Below are 21,216 nucleotides of genomic sequence, written 5' to 3' on the forward strand. Positions count from 1 at the left end.
GCGCGTCCGGAGCCTGTGCTCCGCAAGGGGAGAGGCCACAGCGGTGAGAGGCCCGCGTACCACCAAAAAAAAAAAAAAAAAGACCTTGATTTGCAAGTAACTACACAAGTACATAACTGGAATGCACACTGGATTGGGAGCTAGAAGTGGCTTCAAAACAGTTTTGCCATTTTTACCATTGTGTGACCTAGAATAAATCATTTACTTTTCTAAGCCTCCATTTTATCATTGGTTATATGAGGGAACTAAATTAATTATCAAAGTCTCAGCTCTAAAATCTCAAAAATTTCTTTCTTTAGTTACAAGTGAGAGACTAAACTAACTGGCTACAAAAAAATCAGTTTGGGTTTCCCTGGTGGCGCAGTGGTTGAGAGTCTGCCTGCCGATGCAGGGGACGCGGGTTCGTGCCCCGGTCCGGGAAGATCTCACATGCCGCGGAGCGGCTGGGCCCGTGAGCCATGGCCGCTGAGCCTGCGCGTCCGGAGCCTGTGCTCCGCAACGGGAGAGGCCACAAAAGTGAGAGGCCCGCGTACCGCAAAAAAAAAAAAAAAAAAATCAATTTTACTGAGGTACAATTTGCATACAAGACAACTTTTAAGTGCACCCATTTAAGTGTACATTTCAATGAATTTTGAGAAACCTATATACCCAAGTAACCACCACCACAATCAAGATACATTACTGGACATTCCATTATCCCCCCCAAATTCTCTATACTCCTTTCAGAAAACCCCACACCCAGCCCTCTACTATAGACTAGGTTTGATTTTTTCTAAGAACTTTTAATAGGAGGCAATGTTTACTGAAATACTATGTGCCAGTCACTGTGGATTACCTCAAATTATTCTCAAAATTCTAAGAGGAAACAGGTTCAGGGAGGTTTAATATACTGAAGTTTACACAAGCAAGTATATGGCAGAATTACATTTAAACTCTAGTCTACTCTCTAGAATCAGTGAGTCCTACTTTGTCTATAGGACTGAAATCACAAATATTCCTCCAAGTTGAAGAAATTATTTAAGAACCCAATACAGAAGTTTAAGTTTGATATTCTGTTACAGTTGGATTTGAGTAAATAGTGGGTTCAATTAACATACCCAGAGGCAAAGTCATTTATGAGAAGTCTGATTTGAACTATTAGTTATCACCCTCAACACTTCCAACATCAAAAACAAGATCAATTACATGTAACTATATACTTTTAGCTATAACCTACTTAGAGTCAGTGGTCCTTTCCTTTTAACAGATGTGTTAAAAAATGTCTGTACTATCAACTAGGAGGGACTCATTCTCCTCCTTCCTGTTTATTGGTTTGTATGTGGAAAATGTATTTCAAGTAACATTTTTCTTTCAGTGAAGCTTAAGACATTTATCAAAGTGAGTCACCAATGGTTAACTCCAAGTGTCACTAACACAGGGTACTGATAGTTGGTCTTCCACTTCTGAAAAATCTTAACAGAATGTGAAAAGAAGATATTTAGAACTTAGAAAAGATCCACATTTACCCATAAATGGGAAAGAAATATGATCCCCCCTCTTGAGTAAACTAAAAAATTGTTGTTGATGGCTCTCTTAAACAGAAAATGGCCAAATCTATCAATAAAATTTCATGTTCGAGGACCAAAACAGCTGTTGGTTTTCTTATCGATGAATACATGATAGTGAATAAAAAATGGAATTAGATTGAAATAGAGATTATTTCTGGTCTGGAGATGACTCAACACGTGGCTTTGGGTGTCTACATAATGATGATATAACAAGAAAACACCTTTCTTAATAGTGCCAAAGGGAAACACTAAATTAGCTTAACTATCCTCATATCTTTATAAAATATGGGCCAGAATGTTCTTCAAAATAACTTTTTAAAAATGGAAGTGAATAAACAAAGAAAAGTTGGTTAATTTGCTTAAATCTTCAATAGGAGACAGCTGTCTGAATTAGATCCTTCAGAGTGCTTAATGTTCTTTTTACTTGCCAAAGAGGAGGGGTCTAGCACTGCTTCAGCGAAGAGATATAAAATGACTAATGCAGCTGCTGGTTATATGGAAAGTGAGGAAAAAGCAAGGGTTTAAGGATGTCAGAATTGCCACTGGAAATTAGTGGGGACAAAAAACGAAGCATACCCAATGCATCTCCTAAAGGTTTACGTTTGGCTGTTTTAGATCACTAGTATAACATTCATTACCAAAGACCCATTGTATGTGAAGATCTGTGGTACTATTAAGCTGAAGCAATCTTCAAGGTCCATAACAGGTGATTTGTTACTTTGCTGAGGCAGGAATTAGAGTCCCAAGGCTGAAGTCTGGGAGCAAGTCTTTTAACCAATGAATGAACCTAGCCAACCACTGAGCACTCTCTTATTCTTATTTAAAACAATCCTGTGGGGTATTTCTGTTTCTATTTAGTAGATGTGAGAAAGAAATTACATTCTGCAATGGCAATAATGAAGATGTTAAGATGTATTCTGCAAAGAATGAGAAGAGTCCACTATACTACAAATTGCTGGCATAATAAAATACTAAAGGAAAGAGTCAAAATTTAAGACACATCCCAAATGATCTCAATTCCTCCATCTAGTGAATAACATCCTGCATTCGTATGTGATCACATTCTCCTTTGATAGTACTATCTCCCTAGCTGAAGTGATTTACTTGTTATTTAAAAAAAAAGAAATAAAGATACACACAAATTTTCATCATTAGACAAAAAGTAAGCATCTTCTCAAGCTGTTTAGATTACTGCAGGCACTGCTGCATGTATTATTAACTCCTCAATTTCTAGTGAGGGATATATACCATTAGTGTCCCTTTACCCAGATCAGAATAACACAGGCAGTTTAGCCTAATGGAAGGCATTAAGGGTTGGGAAAGAGGTGGCTCAACTTTTTTTTGCTTCAGATTCACTAACCAAATATTCCAGTGAATGAGTGGTACAAATGAACTTGTCAGAGCTTTTGTGTAGTCCAAACAGCATAACAGGTTAAAAAGTATCAAAAGCTCAATTTCTAAATAAAGGTAAGGCACTATAAATTTACTTGAAGAAACACGTACTGAGTTTTTAAGTAATGAACCACAGCTCTAATATCTGTTCAAAAGATGTATTAGGGAGCAACTGAAAAGGAACTGAATAGGTAGAGTCTGGGGAGGCACAGGGGAAAGAGCAGCTTGGTATCAAGCCTAGAGAAGACAATCAGATTTTGAGAGATGGATGAGCCAACCTTAGCAGAATCCTTTGTTTAACCTGCCCCCCTCCTACCAGCAACAACCTCATTTTCTGACTAGCTTCTTCCCATATTACATGTAAAATCTGGAAGAAACAAAAGAGCTGGGGAAATTGCAGTCATCTAGTTAAGAGATATATAAAAGGTACCTCTCTCTGTGAAAAGTTACAAACACTTTAGAAACTTGGTGCCAGGAGGCAGAGATGCCACTTGCCCTGGAAATGACAATGCTGTCTATAGCCTAGTCACACTCAGCTCACTTTCTGACTTTAAAGTTGAGGCAACTTTTGTCCTCTATTTAGGATTTATGTTATTTTGCCTGGTAATGCAACTTTAGTATATTACTCTCTCCTTAAGTCACTTCACCTTGGTTAAACTGAAAAAGTTGGATGGGCATTCAGAAGAATATGCTCGAATCACAAGATCCTGTCTGCCCATTACGGCTATTTGCTCTCAGTAGTCACCTCCCTCATCTATACGGCGTCATTCAGCAAAATATTTCAGCCCTTACTTGGTGCCAGGAACTGACTTGGCACTGGAGTAACCATATAAACAGAACCCACATGATCCCTGTCCCTGACCTCAAAAGGGGGACAAATAACAAACAAGTAAATTAATACATGAATTACAAATTGGGATCAATTCTTTGAAGGGTACTCTAACAGAGAAAAGTTGGGGGGTTACAGAACTACTTTAAATAGGGCGGTCAGGGACGGCAGCTCTAGGGAGATTTAGACAGAGACCTGAGGGAAAAGGAGCCGGACACCCACATGGGTGTGTGTGTGTGTGTGTGTGTGTGTGTGTGTGTGTGTAAGAGATGCAACCTGGAATGGAAAAGCGTTAAGTAGAAGAGATGTAACGGCGGCCAGTGTAGCTGGAGCCTGCGGAGCAAGTGACAGAAGAGACTGAAAACCTGGGTAAGGAACATAACGTTCAGAGGGCCTTGTAGGCCAAGGCAAAGAGTCTGGATTTTCTCTCAATGCAATGGGAGACCACAGGATTACTTCACATAGGTTAATTTACACTATCTGTTTTTCTTGGTAAAAGACCACGATGGTAAAATGAGATGTGTGAAAAAAGGTTTTAAGCGCAGAGAACCGTCAGTCGGACATAGTAACTATTCGCTTCGCCAGGTCTCGGATTTTGCATCTGTAAAGCAAGTGGTTTGAGCTAGAAGCCATTTCCTCCCCGCCGCGATGTGCCTAAGCAGGGAGCTCCAAGAGCACGGGCAGTGTCAGGCGGACTGCGGAAGTCCCCTCGCCCCCGCCAACGCCAAGCACGGAACTGGCGCCCTGAAACTGTTGGTCAGCGAAATGAATCAATGAATGGCCCGTCCGGGCCGCGAGGGAGGCGCTCCAGCCGCGGGACCAGGCCCCGGGGCCAGAAAAGAACGCGCTACGCGGCGTCAGAGGCCGCGGGAGCTGGCAGGCGAGGAAAGTGGGGGCCGGCTCCGCCACAGCCAAGCGCGGCGAGGAAGGGGGCCGGGGCTTCGCGGGTTGAGGGCAGGAGGAGCAGGACTCCCAGCCCGACACAGGGAGCTAGGAAAGAAGGCCGAAACGCCGGGCTGAGGAGGCGTCCTGGGCCCAGGCTGGGCGGCCCAGCCACTTACCGCAGCCGTTGCCAGACTGTGCATGTTGGGAGCGGCCGCCGCTCTCCTCCCACCGCCGGACACGCCCGACCCGCGTCCCACCTTCAGCGCCTCTGCCGCTGAAGCAGATAAGCCGCCACAGCCGCCATCCGCCTCCGGCTGGCTCCGCCCCTTCGCAGCCCCTCTGACCTTTCACCCTTGACCCCGCCCACACAACCTCTTCCCGCCTCCCAGCTCTTGGAGCTAACAGTTGTAGAGTTTGTCCTTTGTCCCTTAAGTTTCAGGACAGGAAGGACATCCGCCACCTACTAGTCCCCGCATCCCCGGCTTGGAGCAGGTATCTCCAGAGAAGGGCGTGAACTCTGACCCTTCTCCGGAGGCCAGTGAAGGGCGGGAAAAGCCGGGCAGTCCCGGGAGGACAAGTAGTGCGCATGCCCAACTGGGCTGAGTAGGAGGGAAACGGTGGGAGGGCGAAAGTGTATGAAGTAAGAAGTGCGCATGCGTACTACGGTCAGGGCTGGGGCGAGACTTCGCTCGGCACTGGGGCGGGGCGAGGGCGTAGAAGGGGCGGAGTTTTCAGGCTGGCGCGCACGCGCCTCATCTGGTCGCGTCGGGTGTGCGTGCGTGCGTGCGTGTTTGCGTGTGGTCACAGTTCCCGCCATCAGCCGCTCTCCCTGACTGGGGGAGCGAGCGGCCCCTCTTTTTCGTGCCCGGTGTCCCTTCCTTCCTAACCCCCGGCTCCTCCCCCTCCGTGAGGACTCCGTGCTTCCGGCAGGCCTGTCCGAGGCTCCGGACTCGCAGGCACAGGTAAGGTGGGCCCGGCGAGAGTCTCAACTGAGCCTTTTTATCTTGGCGCCCCAACCCTGGCTCCCCTAGCTCCCCCGGCCCACCCACCCCGTGCGGTCCGCCCACTTGGCGTTCACTCTTCTGGAGTTCGCCCCGCTGCTGCTCAGCCCGCCCCCATCCTCGCGACGCCCCCTCTGGCCTCACAGATACTCCACTTAAGTCTTTTCCCAGGCTTTTCCTCTCCTTTGACCTGGTCTTTACCGTCACTCGCTCCCTCCGCGACCCGAACCTGACCCCTCTTTGCTAGGGGCTGTTGTCGTCCGCCACTCGTCCCTTAGAGAGGCCTGCTATCTCTTCAGGTGACTTCCGTTGCCGCACGTCCATCAGGCCTTGGGATGTGATACTGTTTCACTCTCTTGGCTGTTCTTCACCTTCTCTTTACTAACCATTTCTCACTAAAAGGCATGATTTGTATTTTTTAGTGCCTTTGGTTGGTCCCCATCTCTAGCCATCAGATCAGGTTGTCAGGTTTACCTGTTTTAGGTCATGATCCGTGAAAGGAAATGATAATTGACGACAAAATTCTGTCTGAAGAGTTGACCTGTAGTGGTTTTGTAATCCTTTCAAAATTTAGGCTCTGTGTAAATACCTTTTTTGGGGTGGCAGTGTCTGACAAGTCTCTAACAGGAAAAGCTATCAGAGGATGTCAAGTAGGCAGTTGGGATATACTGGGTTGGAGCTCAGAGGAGAGCTCTGAGCTGGATATATAAGTAAATGTATATAATATATAGATGTCATCTGTCATGTTGATAGTAATTGAAGCTATGGATGTGGATGAAATTACCTAAAGAGAGTACAGTGCTAGAAAAGAAGGGGACCTAGGATGGAGCACCTGAGGGATTCTTGGTGTTTAGTAATCGGATAGAGGAGTACAGGTCTTGTAGAAAAGGTAAAGGAAGTTATCAGTAATGTTGAATTCTGCTGCAAGGTAAAGTTGAATGAGGACTGAAAGGCCTGTTGACATCAAAGTAATCGATGATCATAGGGAGAGATGTTTGATGGAGTAAAATGGTTATCTGTGTTCAGTCCTAGGTTGTTCTCCTTTTACTCTTCCCTTCCACCCTGTGCTTTAAATTCTACCTGTATATTGATGAGAAGTTTTATTTCCAGCGTGTTCCCTTTGTTTTCAGCTCAAGATCTAAATAGCTAACTGTCTGCTTGACATCTCAACTTGATTTTTTTTCTTAGGAATTTCAAATATAACATGTCTGAAACCAGTCTTAATTCTCTTCATACGCAAATGCTTTCTCTTCTGGTATCCTGTTTCATTAAGTGGTATATCCATTTATCCATTTACATAGTGTAGAAACTTGAAAGCCCTCATCCCATGTATCTATACCCTCTTCAGGTTCTGTTAATTCTTACTTTCACTGTATGTCTTGAATATATTTCTGTACATTTTCATTAGCACTTTTCTAGTTCAAGTCACAGTCCTCTCTCACCTGGACTTAATGTTTGCTATATTCTCATCTGTAAAGTGGGAATAATAATCACCTTATTGGATTGCTATAAGGATTAAATTAAATAACCATGGTAAGCACCTGATGTAGAGTAAATAGCCAGTGAGCATTCATTGTTATTGTAATTGTCGTTATAAGCCGAATCACTTCAATACTCTCCTGTCTGGTTGTCCTAATTTCTTTCATTCTTGCTCCTTTCACTCTCTTCCCCAGACCCAAACAAACCACATCACTTTTCCATTCAGCAGTAACACATCATTTCTCTGCTTAAAAACCCACCCCGGTCCTTAAATCAGGTACCCGATTATAATCTTTCATCATGCCCGAACTTTATCCATTTTTCAGAACTTTTAATTATATATTTACTTGTGTGATTATTTAAAATGTGTCTTCTACTAGAATATGGGTTAGGAACTATTTCATTTCTATTTCTCAAGAATTTGTTAAATGAATAAATAAATTGGAGCTTGCTATAAGAAGCATCATGTCTTTGGGAAACACCAGCTTATTGATATTCTTGTCATCTGATGACAAACATCTTTTTTCACTCTGCAGACAAATTAAAGGACACAAAAGACCAAAGGGTTTTCCAGCTTTGGTTGATTTTACCCATTCTTATGTCATAGAATCATTCAGATTTTAGCCTCTTTGAATTGGAGATAAACTTTATCTAGGTCAACTTCTCTCTTTACTTTCAGCGACCACACTAATTTTATCTCTTTGTGCATTTGTTTTATGGATCTTTTTAGGAAAGAAAGCCCTTAGAAATCAGAGCAGTGTTTATATATTTTAACAACAGGTTAAACTATGAGATCAGTGAAGATGAGGTTTCCAAAAATTTATATAAAGGAAAATTCCATGTTTAAGTAAGTGGTTGGTGGTAGTTATGGAAGAAAATACTAAAATTTAATAATTTGTGTGTGTAGAACGGGATTTATGTTGAGAAATTGAAAATTAAAAGTAGGAGTGCCAAACACAGAAGCATTTGGATTTATTTTGTAGATAGTGATGAGCTGTTAAAAATGTTTGGGAGAAAGTTTCAGTTAAGCAAGATGAGTAAATTCTAGAGATAAGCTGTACAACATTGTACCTATAGTTAACAATACTGTATTGTACACGTAAACGTTTGTTAAGAGGGTAGATCTCATGTTAAGTATTCTTACCACAGTAAAATAAAAAAAAAATGTTTTAATGTTTGGGAGGGGTATTAGCATCAGTAGCACATATTTTCGCATTTACTAAGTGCCTGTTATTTTGTTGGGAGTACAAAAGAAAATAAGACAGGGCCCCTCCACCCTCCCCCTGCCCCCTTTAGAGAGAAAGTTAAGGAGACACACTTTAGTTGGTAAGAGATAAAAAAGAATAGTCCTTTAGAAAAGGTATTATAGGGTAAAGGATTTATTGGATAGAAAAATCTTGAGAGAATGGAGACTGGAAAGTGGTTGCTACAAATCATTGGGGATGCGATAAGGTAGTGGTTAAAAACATGGCTTCTGGTGCTAGACTTAGTTTTGTCTCTTATTGACTCTGTAACCATGCATAAATTACCTGATCTCTCTAAGCCTCAGTTTCCTCATTTGTAAAATAGAGATATTAATAATCCCCATCCTTTAGGATTGTTGTGACGATTATGAGATATTGCATGTATGGTGCTTAGTACTGTGCTTAGTAAATGTTGCATAATAAATATTAGGTGGGAAGAATGGCAAAGTGATGCATTTCTGAATTAGGGTAGTAGTGATGGAAAGACTGTTTTAGATAAATGAGAATGAGGTTAAAGCTGATGCTAAGATCTTTTTGTCTGAATGACAGTGGAAGGACAAATGTAGGGAAGTCTGGGGAGTCTCTTAAAGAGGGCGTGGACTGTGTCATGTTCACATGTGTATCCCTAACACAGTGCCAACAGATTGGAGTAGCTCAATAAATGATTTTTTACCAAGTGAACAAACGAGTTTAAAGTTGACGTTATAGTATTCAAGAAGGCAGTGAGAAATGTTTGGGTAGAGCTTCAGGGAAAGTTGAGGCTTTGAGAGGCCTAAATTTGGGAAACAAGCCCATGAAGATAGTTTTGAAAGAAAAGTAAAAGCCAAGTTTACCCACCTTTTGAAATTTGTATCAACACATCATGGAAGTGGTATTTTAAGATTTAAGACATCCAGTTATGTAACAATGTTTATAAAGTCAACAAAGGATATATTCTTTTTTCATTGCCTTCTTAGTTTCAAAATGTAGCAGGAGTAAATTAAACAAGACACAAATTGATGAAGGTGCATGCTCCTGGAGTCCCTCATTTTCCACAGCAGATATATCCCTAGAGTTCTGTTGATTATGTGTGTGTGTGTATATGTGTATCTTGAGCATTAAATGTTTTCTATAAAGTAATTTGTGGTTTTTAAGTAGTCAAAGGGTTAATTTTTGTTGTATAAAATTTTGTAACAAAATTTTGTTGTATAAAATTGTATAAAAATTTTAATTCTGTAAATGAATTTTTTTTAAAAAAGGCACACTTACATTTTCTTTAGCTGAGTTGATGGCTCCCGGAGAACTGGCATAGCTGCAGAATATGAGTAGTTCCCCAAGAAGAGCGCATTGCCTTTGGCACAAGGATCAGAATAAAGGTGAATTGTTACTACATAGGGTTTTTCAGTAAAAGTCACTGAAAAGTAAGTAATGTTTTTATTTTGGTTATATGTTTCCAAGAGTATGCAAACTGGCAAGAATTGACAGTTTTCTTCTATTTTGTAGTAATAGTTTTGTGCTTTAGCACGCTTTCTTAAACCACAGAATACCCTCTGGATAAGAATGTTTTCAAAGAAGTACCTAAAATATGAGCATTTAAATAACTGTAGAGGGTATAGAAACATTTTTGCCAGTGTGGTTGATTGAGCTTTCATAGACTGCTCAAAATTGAACAGTAATTTTAACAATAGTGAAGAAATTTAGGGAATGGGGAATCTCTTTGGATGTATTTAAAGAATAATTGGTTTTCCTTGTACTTTGTCTTCCTAATATTGCTTTGATAGTGAATTAACATTACAGAGTTCAGTGAAACCTTGTCTTTGTCCTAGGTTCATAGAAAGTTTAACTGTTACTGGATCATGCTAGATACCAAAAAGGAAACTTAGTGTTCTTTCTCTTAACCAGGTAGGGCAAACCCTGATAATATGATCAGTGTACAAAAGTAAATATAGTTAATTCATTTAGTGCAAGAGCAGATAATGGACTAGCTTGAGGCATTAAGAAAAAATCTTATTGATTCTGCCAATTTTATGTCCTGTACCTTTTAGATTTTTTCTCATAGAAGAAAGAGAGATTGCTAGTAGAAATGGTTAAGAAAATGTTCAATATCTGATGTAAAATTTTATACAAACCAAAACTCTGCATCAAAATGTTTGAGAATTATATCTAGAGAAATCATGTATTACATATAGAGAGAATTATATAGAGGGAAACAGAAGTAACCAATAAAGTTTTTTTATTGAACTTTCAAATCTTCATCTCCAAATCTTGTTAAATAATCCAATTTTTAAAAATATGTTTTTGTTGGAGGAATTCAAGGTCAATGTCCTTTACTTGTGTTTTGGTCTTTAAGGTAATTTAAGATAATTGGATTTTATGTTATTCGCTTTTAATTTGGCACCCTGACATAAGGAAAGATGAGGTAATTTGATAAACCTCTTTCTTTAAGTGGAGTTTCTTCATTGAACAATAAATTATATGAATTCCAGTTTAGGCAAGTTTACTAATGTTTTTTGTTTTAATAATGCATTCTGTAACTGCATATTCTTGTTTTTCATAAATGATTTTTCTCTCATTGAATCTTAACAAGATATGTGGACAGCTTTGCATTTAGGAGAAATTCAGATGCACATAGAAAAAGCCTATATGTAGTATTCAGAAGATGAGGTATACAGTGCAGAGTGATACTCTTGCAGAGAGCTTAGTAAACATAATCCTATATCGGCCATATAAAAGGGATTTATGGTTCTGGTATCTGCTGCTGTATATTTTAACAGTAAATCGAATAAAGTTGATAGTGTTGATTTGTTCATTATTCTTGAATAATGAGTTTGTTTATTGTGTGCCAGACACTGTCCCAGTGGGGATGCAAAGATTAAAGAACATACTCCCTGTCTTCAAACAGCAAAGTCTAGCTAGAGAGAGACAAAGAAGTAAATAGACAGTTTATAATACAATATGGTAAATGCTCTACTAGAGGTAAGCACAGGGTACAACAGAAGAGAAAAGCATTCAATGCTGTCAGTGTGGATATGGGGTGAGAGAAAAAGTGAAAGATAGCTAGGAAAGCCTTCTTAGAGAAAATAATATCTAAATTGAGTTTTGATTTTATAGCCAGGAGAAGAAAAAAAAGGGGGTGGTGGGGGATGGGGAGAGTAGGTAAAAATCCTGCAGAGGTAGACTGCAGTGTGTGCAAAGGTACAGTGGCTTGAGAACATATGCCTTTTTTAGGGAAATTGTAGGTAGTTCAGATGGCTGGATTTGGAGGGTTTGTTGGGGATAGAGAGGTAAGCAGGGCCTGGATCATGAAGAGTGTTTATGCCATGTTAATGAGTCTAGATTTAATTGTGAGGGCATTGGGGAGCTGTTGAATGATATTGAAGAGAGTGATGTGATTTGACCTGAAGTTCACTATAAAGATGTCTGGAAGGTATATGGAAGTAGAAATGACAACCTTACCTTCCATTTCCAGTCCAATACCAATAATCATCAAGAGAGAAGTCAAAGATAACTCATGTTTCTGGCATGGGCAACTGGAGTAGGAGAGGGGCCACATATTCTTGGCAGTGCTGAGAGAGTGGAAAAAATCTCAAGGCTGTATCTAAAGATGAAGCACCAAATTATTAATTGTAAAAAAAAGCATTACAAACACATTGCTGGCCCAGATTTTGTAGTTACTAGTTTGAGCAAAACGTCACATTAACAGGTCTGTAAACAGCAGTGGCCTCTATTACTTTGATGGATTCATACATCCAGCCAATTATGCTATCTGAATCTGGCCACAATTAGGCACTCAAAAAATTTGATGAGATGAGTGAGTAATAGTAGAGGACTTACAATGCATAATACCTTTAACTATTCAAAGTGGTTTCATATCTCTCTTTAAAGTTATTCTTAGCTGTTTGCTGTACGGCACCTAGAGGCTTTGAACTAGGATTCCCCAGGCTGTATTCTACCTACAGGTGGGTTTTGTTTGATTTGTGGCTTTAAAAAATAAGTTTGTATTCATTGCCCACAATTTAAAATGGGCAGTTGACAGAAAATATGGATGTCATTTTCTTGAAGAATTAGATGATCTGGCAATGCTAGGTTCACTTTCTACATGGCAAAACCGGCTAGATTTGAGTAGCAGTTTTCATATTCTGCCTGCCTAAATCATTTGTGTCACCTACCTGGCCTCTATAGGCAGTGAGTTGGTGACCTTTGTTAACAAGTTATTTGTCTGGGATCTTTGGATAAAGAGGTGTTGCAGACAAGGAATAAATTCAGAAAGTGGACAGTAATTCCATTCATATTGAAGCTGCTGCCTGTTGAGTGCTTAATGTGTGTTATTTCATTTAATATTGCAACACTATAGCATTTTCATATTCCTGTTTTACAGTTGAGAAAACTAGTTGTTAGGAAAGGTAAGTTACAAATTAGTAAGTGACAGAGCTGGCTCTTGATATCTAGATCTAGTATGCTTTTCCTTTGTAGTTATACTACTACTTTTAGCTTTTCTAGTTGAGCTGTTTAGGCAGAGGCAAAGTTTAATGATTTTTAATTTATTAAATTATAAGCAAGAATCTGTATTAAAGGCAATGTTTTTAGAGATTTGAAGGCTACAGTATAAGTTTTGTTTTAATTTTAGATGATTGCATATATGTGTGTATGTGTGTAACACACGCACTATTTGATAACATTGTTTGCTGTTACTGTAATTGTATTTACTTGCTGACATCTGGTAAGCTGGTTTGAAGAGTCTTAGACATTCTATCATTTCTGTAAGTATCAGAAGTTCACTTGGGAAATTTGAATATTTGTCAAAGATAAAATTGGTAAATATTCTTTTCAAGGATGGTAATATTAAGCATAAATGGTAGGTGGATCTTAGGAACAGGGGTTTTTTTTTTGTTAGGCTGTTTTCCCTAGAGAATAAATGATTTTCTGAAGTAATATAATTCTTTAGGTTAAACTAATTTGATTATTCTCACAATTATTTATTCATTTAAACTAATTTGATTATTCTCACAATTAATTACTCATTATTCTCACAGTTATTTATTATTTATTCACATATGGATATGCATAGACTACCAACTGGTAAAAAGAATTATTTGGTGATATGATTTGATGTTTTGCTAGGAACTCAATTCTGACAAATGGAGTTAGCTGACTGAAAATATTTTTTTACTTATATTTGAAATTCAAGATCCTTTAGCATCATGAAGGAAGGTAAAAGTTGCTCATATTGCCATGGGCACTCACACTGAGAATGGAATCTTTAGTATTCCTGATTGTCTTGCCTTTAGTGGCGGTAGTATGGCTGTTAATGGTACAAAATGCAAAATTTAGGCACTAATGGACACAGGTACACAGCAAAGGAGAGAACATGTGCAGAAAAAATAAAAGGTGGGTAAATTCAGTCACTGAATGTCAGTGACTGCTTCATTTGTTTTTCTTACCTGTGCCATCCAGCTAACCAAAGCCTTTGAGGATACTTAGTAAGAGGTAGTTTATTGAAATGGAGAAAAGGACATAAGATGGTTCATTAAATGTTCTCTTTCAAACTCTTGTTTTAATCACTAGTAAATTGTAACTTATTATTTTATTGTATTTTTCTTCCTTAGAATCTGTCAGGTGAAGGTATATATATACTTTTTAATTTGGCTAGAAGCAATTTATTTTTAAAGAAAGTATGTCTCCTCTGAAGATACATGGTCCTATCAGAATTCGAAGTATGCAGACTGGGATTACAAAATGGAAAGAAGGATCCTTTGAAGTTGTGGAAAAAGAGAATAAAGTCAGCCTAGTAGTTCACTACAATACTGGAGGAATTCCAAGGATATTTCAGGTATTACCAAATTTTGATTTGGAATAGATCTTCAATCACATCCTTTAGTGAATAGCTGTTCTGTGCCATACTAAGTATCATGGTAGCCCTCCTAGATTACTATTTCTTGCTTCTTATTTCCAGGACACTAATACTATTAGGTGTATATATTATAAATTATTCAGCAAAATGGTTGATGGTGTATAATAAAGAGTAGGAAGTAGTCACCATTATTGAAAAGAAAACTAGTGGGAGGAAGCTGAAAGGAACTGAGTTTGGATACTATCTATCTAAGCTATGTTTAAAACCACATTAGGATAACTTCAGTTATTTTTCCCCCCTCAACGTATATGATAAATTCATCACCATTTAGTGTTAGCTTTTTTTTTTGAATCATTCCTTAAGCCTTTAACTTAAAACATCCCTCAAGTTTTTGATGTAGGGCCAAGTCCTGTCTTTTGAGTTTAGGGCCTCCCATTAGTGCTTTGCATCCTACTTCTCATATAAGCCACATCACACGTCCAAGGGTTTCAGTCATTTTGTCTCAGTTTCTTTAAAGTGGAGTGAGATCTTAAAGACATTTTGTGAGGCAATCAGATTTTTCCAGATTTAATGATGTTTTACAGTTCGGTCTCCCACACCTAAGTTGACAGTACATTTTTAGTAACTCACCTCTAACGTGCCTTTCCCAGACTTTCAACTTGGATCTTATAGAAACAACTTATCTCTTTTGCACTCATATTTCTTTACTTTAAGTAACTTTAATTAAATTGTGTAATTACAATGATAGGAAGAACTAGCATAAACAGCTTTGGGAACAAACAGATTGGCTTTTGGTGAGCAGACAACTCCACTGGTGAGAGTGGCAGGGTGCAGGCCTGCTAGAGTAGCCACTACTGGCTGTGATCACGTAGCATGTTGTGGACCTTGTCTTTACATTTGCAGAGGGAATGGAGACCACAGATTAGTCAGTTAAGTGTCGGCCACCTAAGAGAGCCCTGGCTCAGTATGACTTCTGTTCCATGTCTGGCCTAGAAGATGAATACCTTGAAGGTCTAGGTTTTATCTTTCTGGTTAGTTCCAGAACCTAGCACAGTGGTGGGTGTATAGTGGGCCCTCAATAAACATTGATAAACTAGCTAACTGACTATACCAACAAAAACAAAACTCAACTTTGCTGCTGCACATCTTCTGGTGAGGGTCCTAAGCACCATTCCACTGTGCAGAAGTTGGATTAGAGAGAAAGAGCTAGCAAATGAATTCCTAATACTGCTGTAAGATGAGATGGTGTATACCATTAAGTAGTAAAATGGAAGGCAGCTATAAAGAAGTGAATTTTGTGTAGTATGTAATTAACCCAGGTAACTGACTAACACAAAATAATAGTGAGACAATACACTTGATAACATCTTATAAAGGATTAGATAATATTCTTATGTGAGGAAAAAATCCACATTTACAACCACAGTATTTGACTGCAAAAAGCCTCACTGATGATTATGTTCTGGACCAGCCGGGTCAAGAAAAAATTTCCCTGACTGTTGTATCCTTGCAATATTGAGTTTATTTTTATTTTTTTAAATAGATCTCTATTGGAGTATAATTGCTTCACAATACTGTGTTAGTTTCTGTTGCACAACAAAGCGAATCAGCCATATGCATACACATGTCCCCATATGCCCTCCCTCTTGAGCCTCCCTCCCATCCTCCCTATCCCACCCTTCTAGGTCATCACAAAGCACCGAGCCGATCTCCCTGTGCTATGCTGCTGCTTCCCACCAGCTAACTATTTTACATTCGGTAGTGTATACATGTTGATGCTTACTCTCACTTCACCCCAGCTTCGCCCTCCCACCCTGTGTCCTCAAGTCCATTTACTATGTCTATGTCTTTATTCCTGCCCTGCAGCTAGGTTCATCAGTACCATTTTTTTTTTTTTAAGATTCCATATATATGTGTTAGCATACGGTATTTGTTTTTCTCTTTCTGACTTACTTTCACTCTGTATGACAGACTCTAGGTCCATCCACCTCACTACAAATAACTCAATTTCGTTTTTTTTAGTGTTAGCTTTTAATAAGACTCATTAGTGTCTTCTTAATTACTTCTTCATAAATAATCCTGCCAAAGGTTATGGTATAGACCGTTCAAGGATGATTATTCAAGGTCATCCTTACAGCTGTTTTCTTCTAACTGTTAACTTTTGAAGGATCTCATTATTTTTTCACTGCAAAAGATAATTATGTTGTTTTCACTTCTGTCTTGTGCAGCCAAGAACTACTTGTGTTGATAAGAGTTGAATTTAATGTCTTACTTACATTTTTCTGCACTTAAAAATGCTATATTTGTTAATTAGATTATATAAAAGTATAATATTCATTCTAAAGTACTCTTTTGAAGAACAATTTATAAAACTTTATGCTTGAGAACCAGAGCTGAAGTAAAATTTCTATTTATCTTTGCTTTTAAACTATGGAAATACATTGATTATGATTTTATGTATCAAAGATATTCTTAAATAGATTGGAGGTGGTGACATGGGTAATAGAAACGATAGTGTATATATCTACTAATTGCCCATCTCAATTAAAGAAAGAATTTTTTCAAATAGAGGTTCAGTCTTTCAGTCCTCATCCCAAATTAGCACTGAGTAAATATTTAAATACTTAAACAAACATAGATCTTTAGAAGCATGAGGAATCTACCTGTGATTACACCTTCATCTCAGTTCTAGATGAATTTGCATTCAGCATTCATTTGTCAACCACCTACAGATTACCGTGGTGGGTACTGTGCTAAGGGCTAAGAATACAGAGCTGAATGAGACACTTTTCTTCTCAAGCTTAAGAGTAACCAGATACATTCTCAGCTGTAAAATTATCTCAGAGATACTGAGGTAACACAAAGAAGGAAGTGTTTTGTGCTCTGAGGATTTAGAGGATAGATAGGAATTTGCCAGACACAGTGGAGGTAAGGTGGAGGTGATTTCTATAATGGACAAACATGCTAGTGTGAATCAACACTCAGGGAACCAGAAAATTATTTTAAAATAAATGCACAGTAGGGAGTGAATGGCAGAAGTAGAGGCTGAAGAGCTAGATAGGAACCAGATCTTGAAGCATCTTGTTTGTCATACTAACGGGAACTTAGATACTAAGGAGCCAAGAATCTTAAGTTTAAATTTATTTGACAGCTAGGCGGATGACTTTGTTTCAAGAGCTAGTGGGAGAATAAGGACGTGTAAGAGGTTATTGTGAGAGTTTAGATGAGAAATGAAAGTCCTGAGCGAAGGAAAAGACAGTGGGAGAAGCAAGTGGAGGAAAGGGTAGATTTGAAGAGATTTCAAGATTTAATTTATTAGATTTGGGGGGTGAGAGAGAAAAGAGTCTGGGGAGATTCCTAGGTTTGAGTGGATGGCAGTCCCTTTCATCTTCTCTTTGATAGGGGACAGAGGGGAAGAATTGGGGCATGAGGATTGGGAGAGATGAGTTTTCTGAGGTGTCAGGCATTCAGATAGTGGTATCTACTAGGCATTTGGTAAAGAAAACTGGAGCTCCGGCAGAGATCTGGACTTAGAGAAAAGGCTGAGAGGCCTCACCATATGGGTAGTAACTAAAATTGTATGACTAGCTAGGATTTTTCAGTTGTTGAAATGATAAAGTTCAAGATTATTCTTATATTGACTGAAATAATGGTTTTATGCAGTCTCTTTTCCTTTTTGCACGGTAAACTGCTGATTTAAATATTTTGGAGTTAAAGCATCTGAAACTAGCTATTGTGTTTTATGATAGAATTTCTACTCAAGGACATGAATTTAAGACCAACTTTGAAGCTTAAAAAATGTCATTTAAGTTTGAAATAAATAAATTAAGGCTGGTAATACTCATTTTTCATTCTTATCTAAAAATTGTCAAAGGTCAGTTCTCCCTAATTAAAAAAAATTGTGAAAAGCTATTACTTCTTTCTTTATGCTGTTCAGAGGCTATCTCTTCAGCAAAAGGCAGCTTTAGAAACCTCTGTAATATGCCTGCTGAGGGGGAGTGTTAGAGAATAAGGATGCCTGGTTGGCAGGAATTATTTATATTAAAAAAGTGCAAGATTTATTAGTTTAGTCTTGGAAAAATTTCAACCAAGAGAAAACAAAAGTTATCACTTAATAGCACATATCCAGAGTCTGGAAGAGTATAAGACAAGTTATTGAACCAGTTCTGGGGAGTGGTAGAAGTAAGCTAAGGGAGTTCCAGGGTACTTATGATCTTTGTGATTGAAAGTTAAATGAACCTTGCTTAGACAGTTAAAAAAGAAAAAAAGAATGTTCTAATGCTGGTAAAGGTTTATGTTGATGTTTTGAGAAGTGGAATTCTTTTGAGGATTACAGTTTGGATTAGTATATCCTTTTATATTGCAGCTGCTTAAACCACTTGCTAGATATTTTATAAGCTTTTGTTTAAAAAAAAAAAAGAAAGAAAGAAAAAGCCTCTAATCCAATATGGCTTACTAAACTGGTGATGGTATAACCATCAAGGCTCTGTAAATTAACTTATTAGTTTTTATAACTTTATAACTATACTTGAAAATATGCAGTTTCCTACCAAAAAAATCAAGAGTGTTAGGATTACTGTGTAAAATTTTAATAGTATGTGTTTGCCTCTCCTAGAAGTGAAATCTTTGATTTAAATGTGTCAAAAATGGAAACTTTTTGGTTGGGGGGAAAAAAAACACAACTAAATTAATATGGGAAAAAGTAAGAAATGGGTAACTGAGAAAGTATAAAGTTTAGTATTCATTATACAACTTTTTCTGCTTCATTATAATTCGTTTTTAATGATACGTTTCCTTTTGTGTTGATCAGCTAAGTCATAACATTAAAAATGTGGTGCTTCGACCCAGTGGAGCAAAACAAAGCCGCCTAATGTTAACTCTACAAGATAACAGCTTCTTGTCTATTGATAAAGTACCAAGTAAGGATGCAGAGGAAATGAGGTTGTTTCTAGATGCAGTTCATCAAAACAGACTTAATGCAGGTGAGCACTAATCCTCCCAGGGTCTGACATTAGCAGTTATAAAAATATTACTAGGTAGTAGACCAGTATTCCTCATGAATATTGATGCAAAAATTTTCAACAGAATACTAGTAGACCTAATTCAACAGCACATTAAAAGAATTATACACCATGACCAAGCGGGATTTATTTCTGAAATACAAGAATAGTTCAAGATATGAAAAAAATCTATCAATGTGATTATTCAAATTAGCAGAATGGAGGACAAAAACCACACGATCATCTTGATGCAGAAAAAGTGTTTGATAAAATTTAACATTCTTTCATGATAGAAACACTCAACAAAGTAGGAATTAAAGGAAACTACCTTACCTCAACATAATAAATGCCTTATATGAACAGCAGATAGCTTGATGATGGAAAACTGAAAGGTTTTCTGCTGAGATCAGGAACAGGAAAGGATACCCTCTCTTACCCATTCTATTCAACATAGTACTGGAAGTCCTAGCCAGGGCACTGAGGCAAGAAAAAGAAATAAAATTGGAAAGGAAGAAGTAAATTTATCTTTGTTCTCAGATGACATGATCTTATATGTAGAACACCCTAAAGATTCCACGAAAGAGTGTGTCTAGAAAAGCAGTAGGATTTAAATTACAATTGGGAAAACTTACCTTGTTACATAAATCTTATATACTTACTTTTTTATATGAAACTTATTCTGAGGTTTTATTCTTGCTATGAAAACAGAAGGTACTATAGAAAATCACACAGTATGATAAGATTCCCCTACCTCCTCCAACCCCTTTCATTTAAAATGTTTTGATTTTTAAAAAATATATATTTATAGGCATCTGGAATAATTTTTAGGAATAATCTGGAATAATTTTTAGGAATAATCTGTTGCTTAAAATGAGGAATAATCTGTTGCTTAAAATGAGTTTTCCACTATTATTGTTAGTCTCCAGCTGTATCATCATCAGTAGTTTGTTATTACTGATATTTTATAGTTGACAAACTTTTGAGTTTTTTAAGTTAAATATAACACATTAAAAACATTTTAAAAATGAAGATGTAGCAATGCTGCCTTGCTTGGATTTAATTAATACCTCTATTTCATACACTATTTTCTTGTTTAAAAAATTTTTTATGGTTGTTTGCCATTTGGTTTCTATTCATTATGTGTTCATGTTACCAAATCTGAACTATGTCAGTCTTCTAAATATTGAATTTTAGAATCAGGGAATTGAGTACTGTTTGAAAGTTTAGAATATATCAGGGATTATGTCTGTATTTCTATATTTGTTTTATTCCATCATATTAATTGAATCACTGTTTTAAGAATTGATGTGTGTAAGGAAAGCATGTCTCTAAATGCATTAGAGGGGACTTCCCTGGTGGCGCAGTGGTTACAAATCCGCCTGCCAGCGCAGGGTACACAGGATCTATCCCTGGTCCGGGAAGATCCTACATGCCGCGGAGCAACTAAGCCTTTGCGACACAAGTACTGAGCCTGAGCTCTAGAGCCCGCGCGCCACAACTACTGAAGCCCACGCACCTAGAGCCCATGCTCCACAACAAGAGAAGCCACTGCGATGAGAAGCCCGCGCACCGCAGTGAAAAGTAGTCCCTGCTCGCCACAACTAGAGAAAGCCCGCTCACAGCAACGAAGACCCAATGTAGCCAAAAATTTTAAAATTAATTAATTTTAAAAATAAATAAATAAATAAACGCATTAGAGTGGAAAGCACAGTAGACTGGGGCCCAAGTTTGAGTCTGAACAACATGGCATAATGGAAAAACATGAGCTTTGGACCTAAACAGGTTTGGGTTTGAATCCTAGCTCTACTTGTTATTTCCTGTGTGGTTTTGGGCAGCTCCCTTAATAACTGAGTTTCAGTTTCCTCATCTCTAAAATGAATGTTTTATCACCTTAATTTCAGTGCTTAATAAAAAATTAGAGCTCATTAATGTAAAGCATGACTGGCACATGATAGGCACTCAGTAAGTCATTACTGCTTTTAGAGTGGCTAGCTGTGGACTGTACTCTT

General features: G+C 38.2%; 2 protein-coding genes across 2 annotated transcripts in view; one reads left to right on the plus strand and one right to left on the minus strand.

Annotated features, from left to right (window-relative positions):
- Window positions 1-4,972, minus strand: part of CNOT9 (CCR4-NOT transcription complex subunit 9) — a 28,101-nt gene extending 23,129 nt beyond the window's left edge. The window contains exon 1 of the mRNA XM_060152118.1: window positions 4,830-4,972. Coding sequence (XP_060008101.1) covers window positions 4,830-4,853 — 24 coding nt within the window. The 5' untranslated portion in view covers window positions 4,854-4,972. The remainder of the gene's footprint in view (window positions 1-4,829) is intronic.
- Window positions 4,973-5,480: 508 nt separating this feature from the next.
- USP37 (ubiquitin specific peptidase 37) overlaps window positions 5,481-21,216 on the plus strand; it is a 90,356-nt gene continuing 74,620 nt past the window's right edge. Inside the window, exons 1-4 of the mRNA XM_060152119.1 lie at window positions 5,481-5,615; window positions 9,637-9,732; window positions 13,963-14,186; window positions 19,018-19,189. Coding sequence (XP_060008102.1) covers window positions 14,031-14,186; window positions 19,018-19,189 — 328 coding nt within the window. The 5' untranslated portion in view covers window positions 5,481-5,615; window positions 9,637-9,732; window positions 13,963-14,030. The remainder of the gene's footprint in view (window positions 5,616-9,636; window positions 9,733-13,962; window positions 14,187-19,017; window positions 19,190-21,216) is intronic.

Source organism: Lagenorhynchus albirostris, chromosome 6, assembly GCF_949774975.1.
Source record: "Lagenorhynchus albirostris chromosome 6, mLagAlb1.1, whole genome shotgun sequence".
NCBI classification, from domain to species: domain Eukaryota; kingdom Metazoa; phylum Chordata; class Mammalia; order Artiodactyla; family Delphinidae; genus Lagenorhynchus; species Lagenorhynchus albirostris.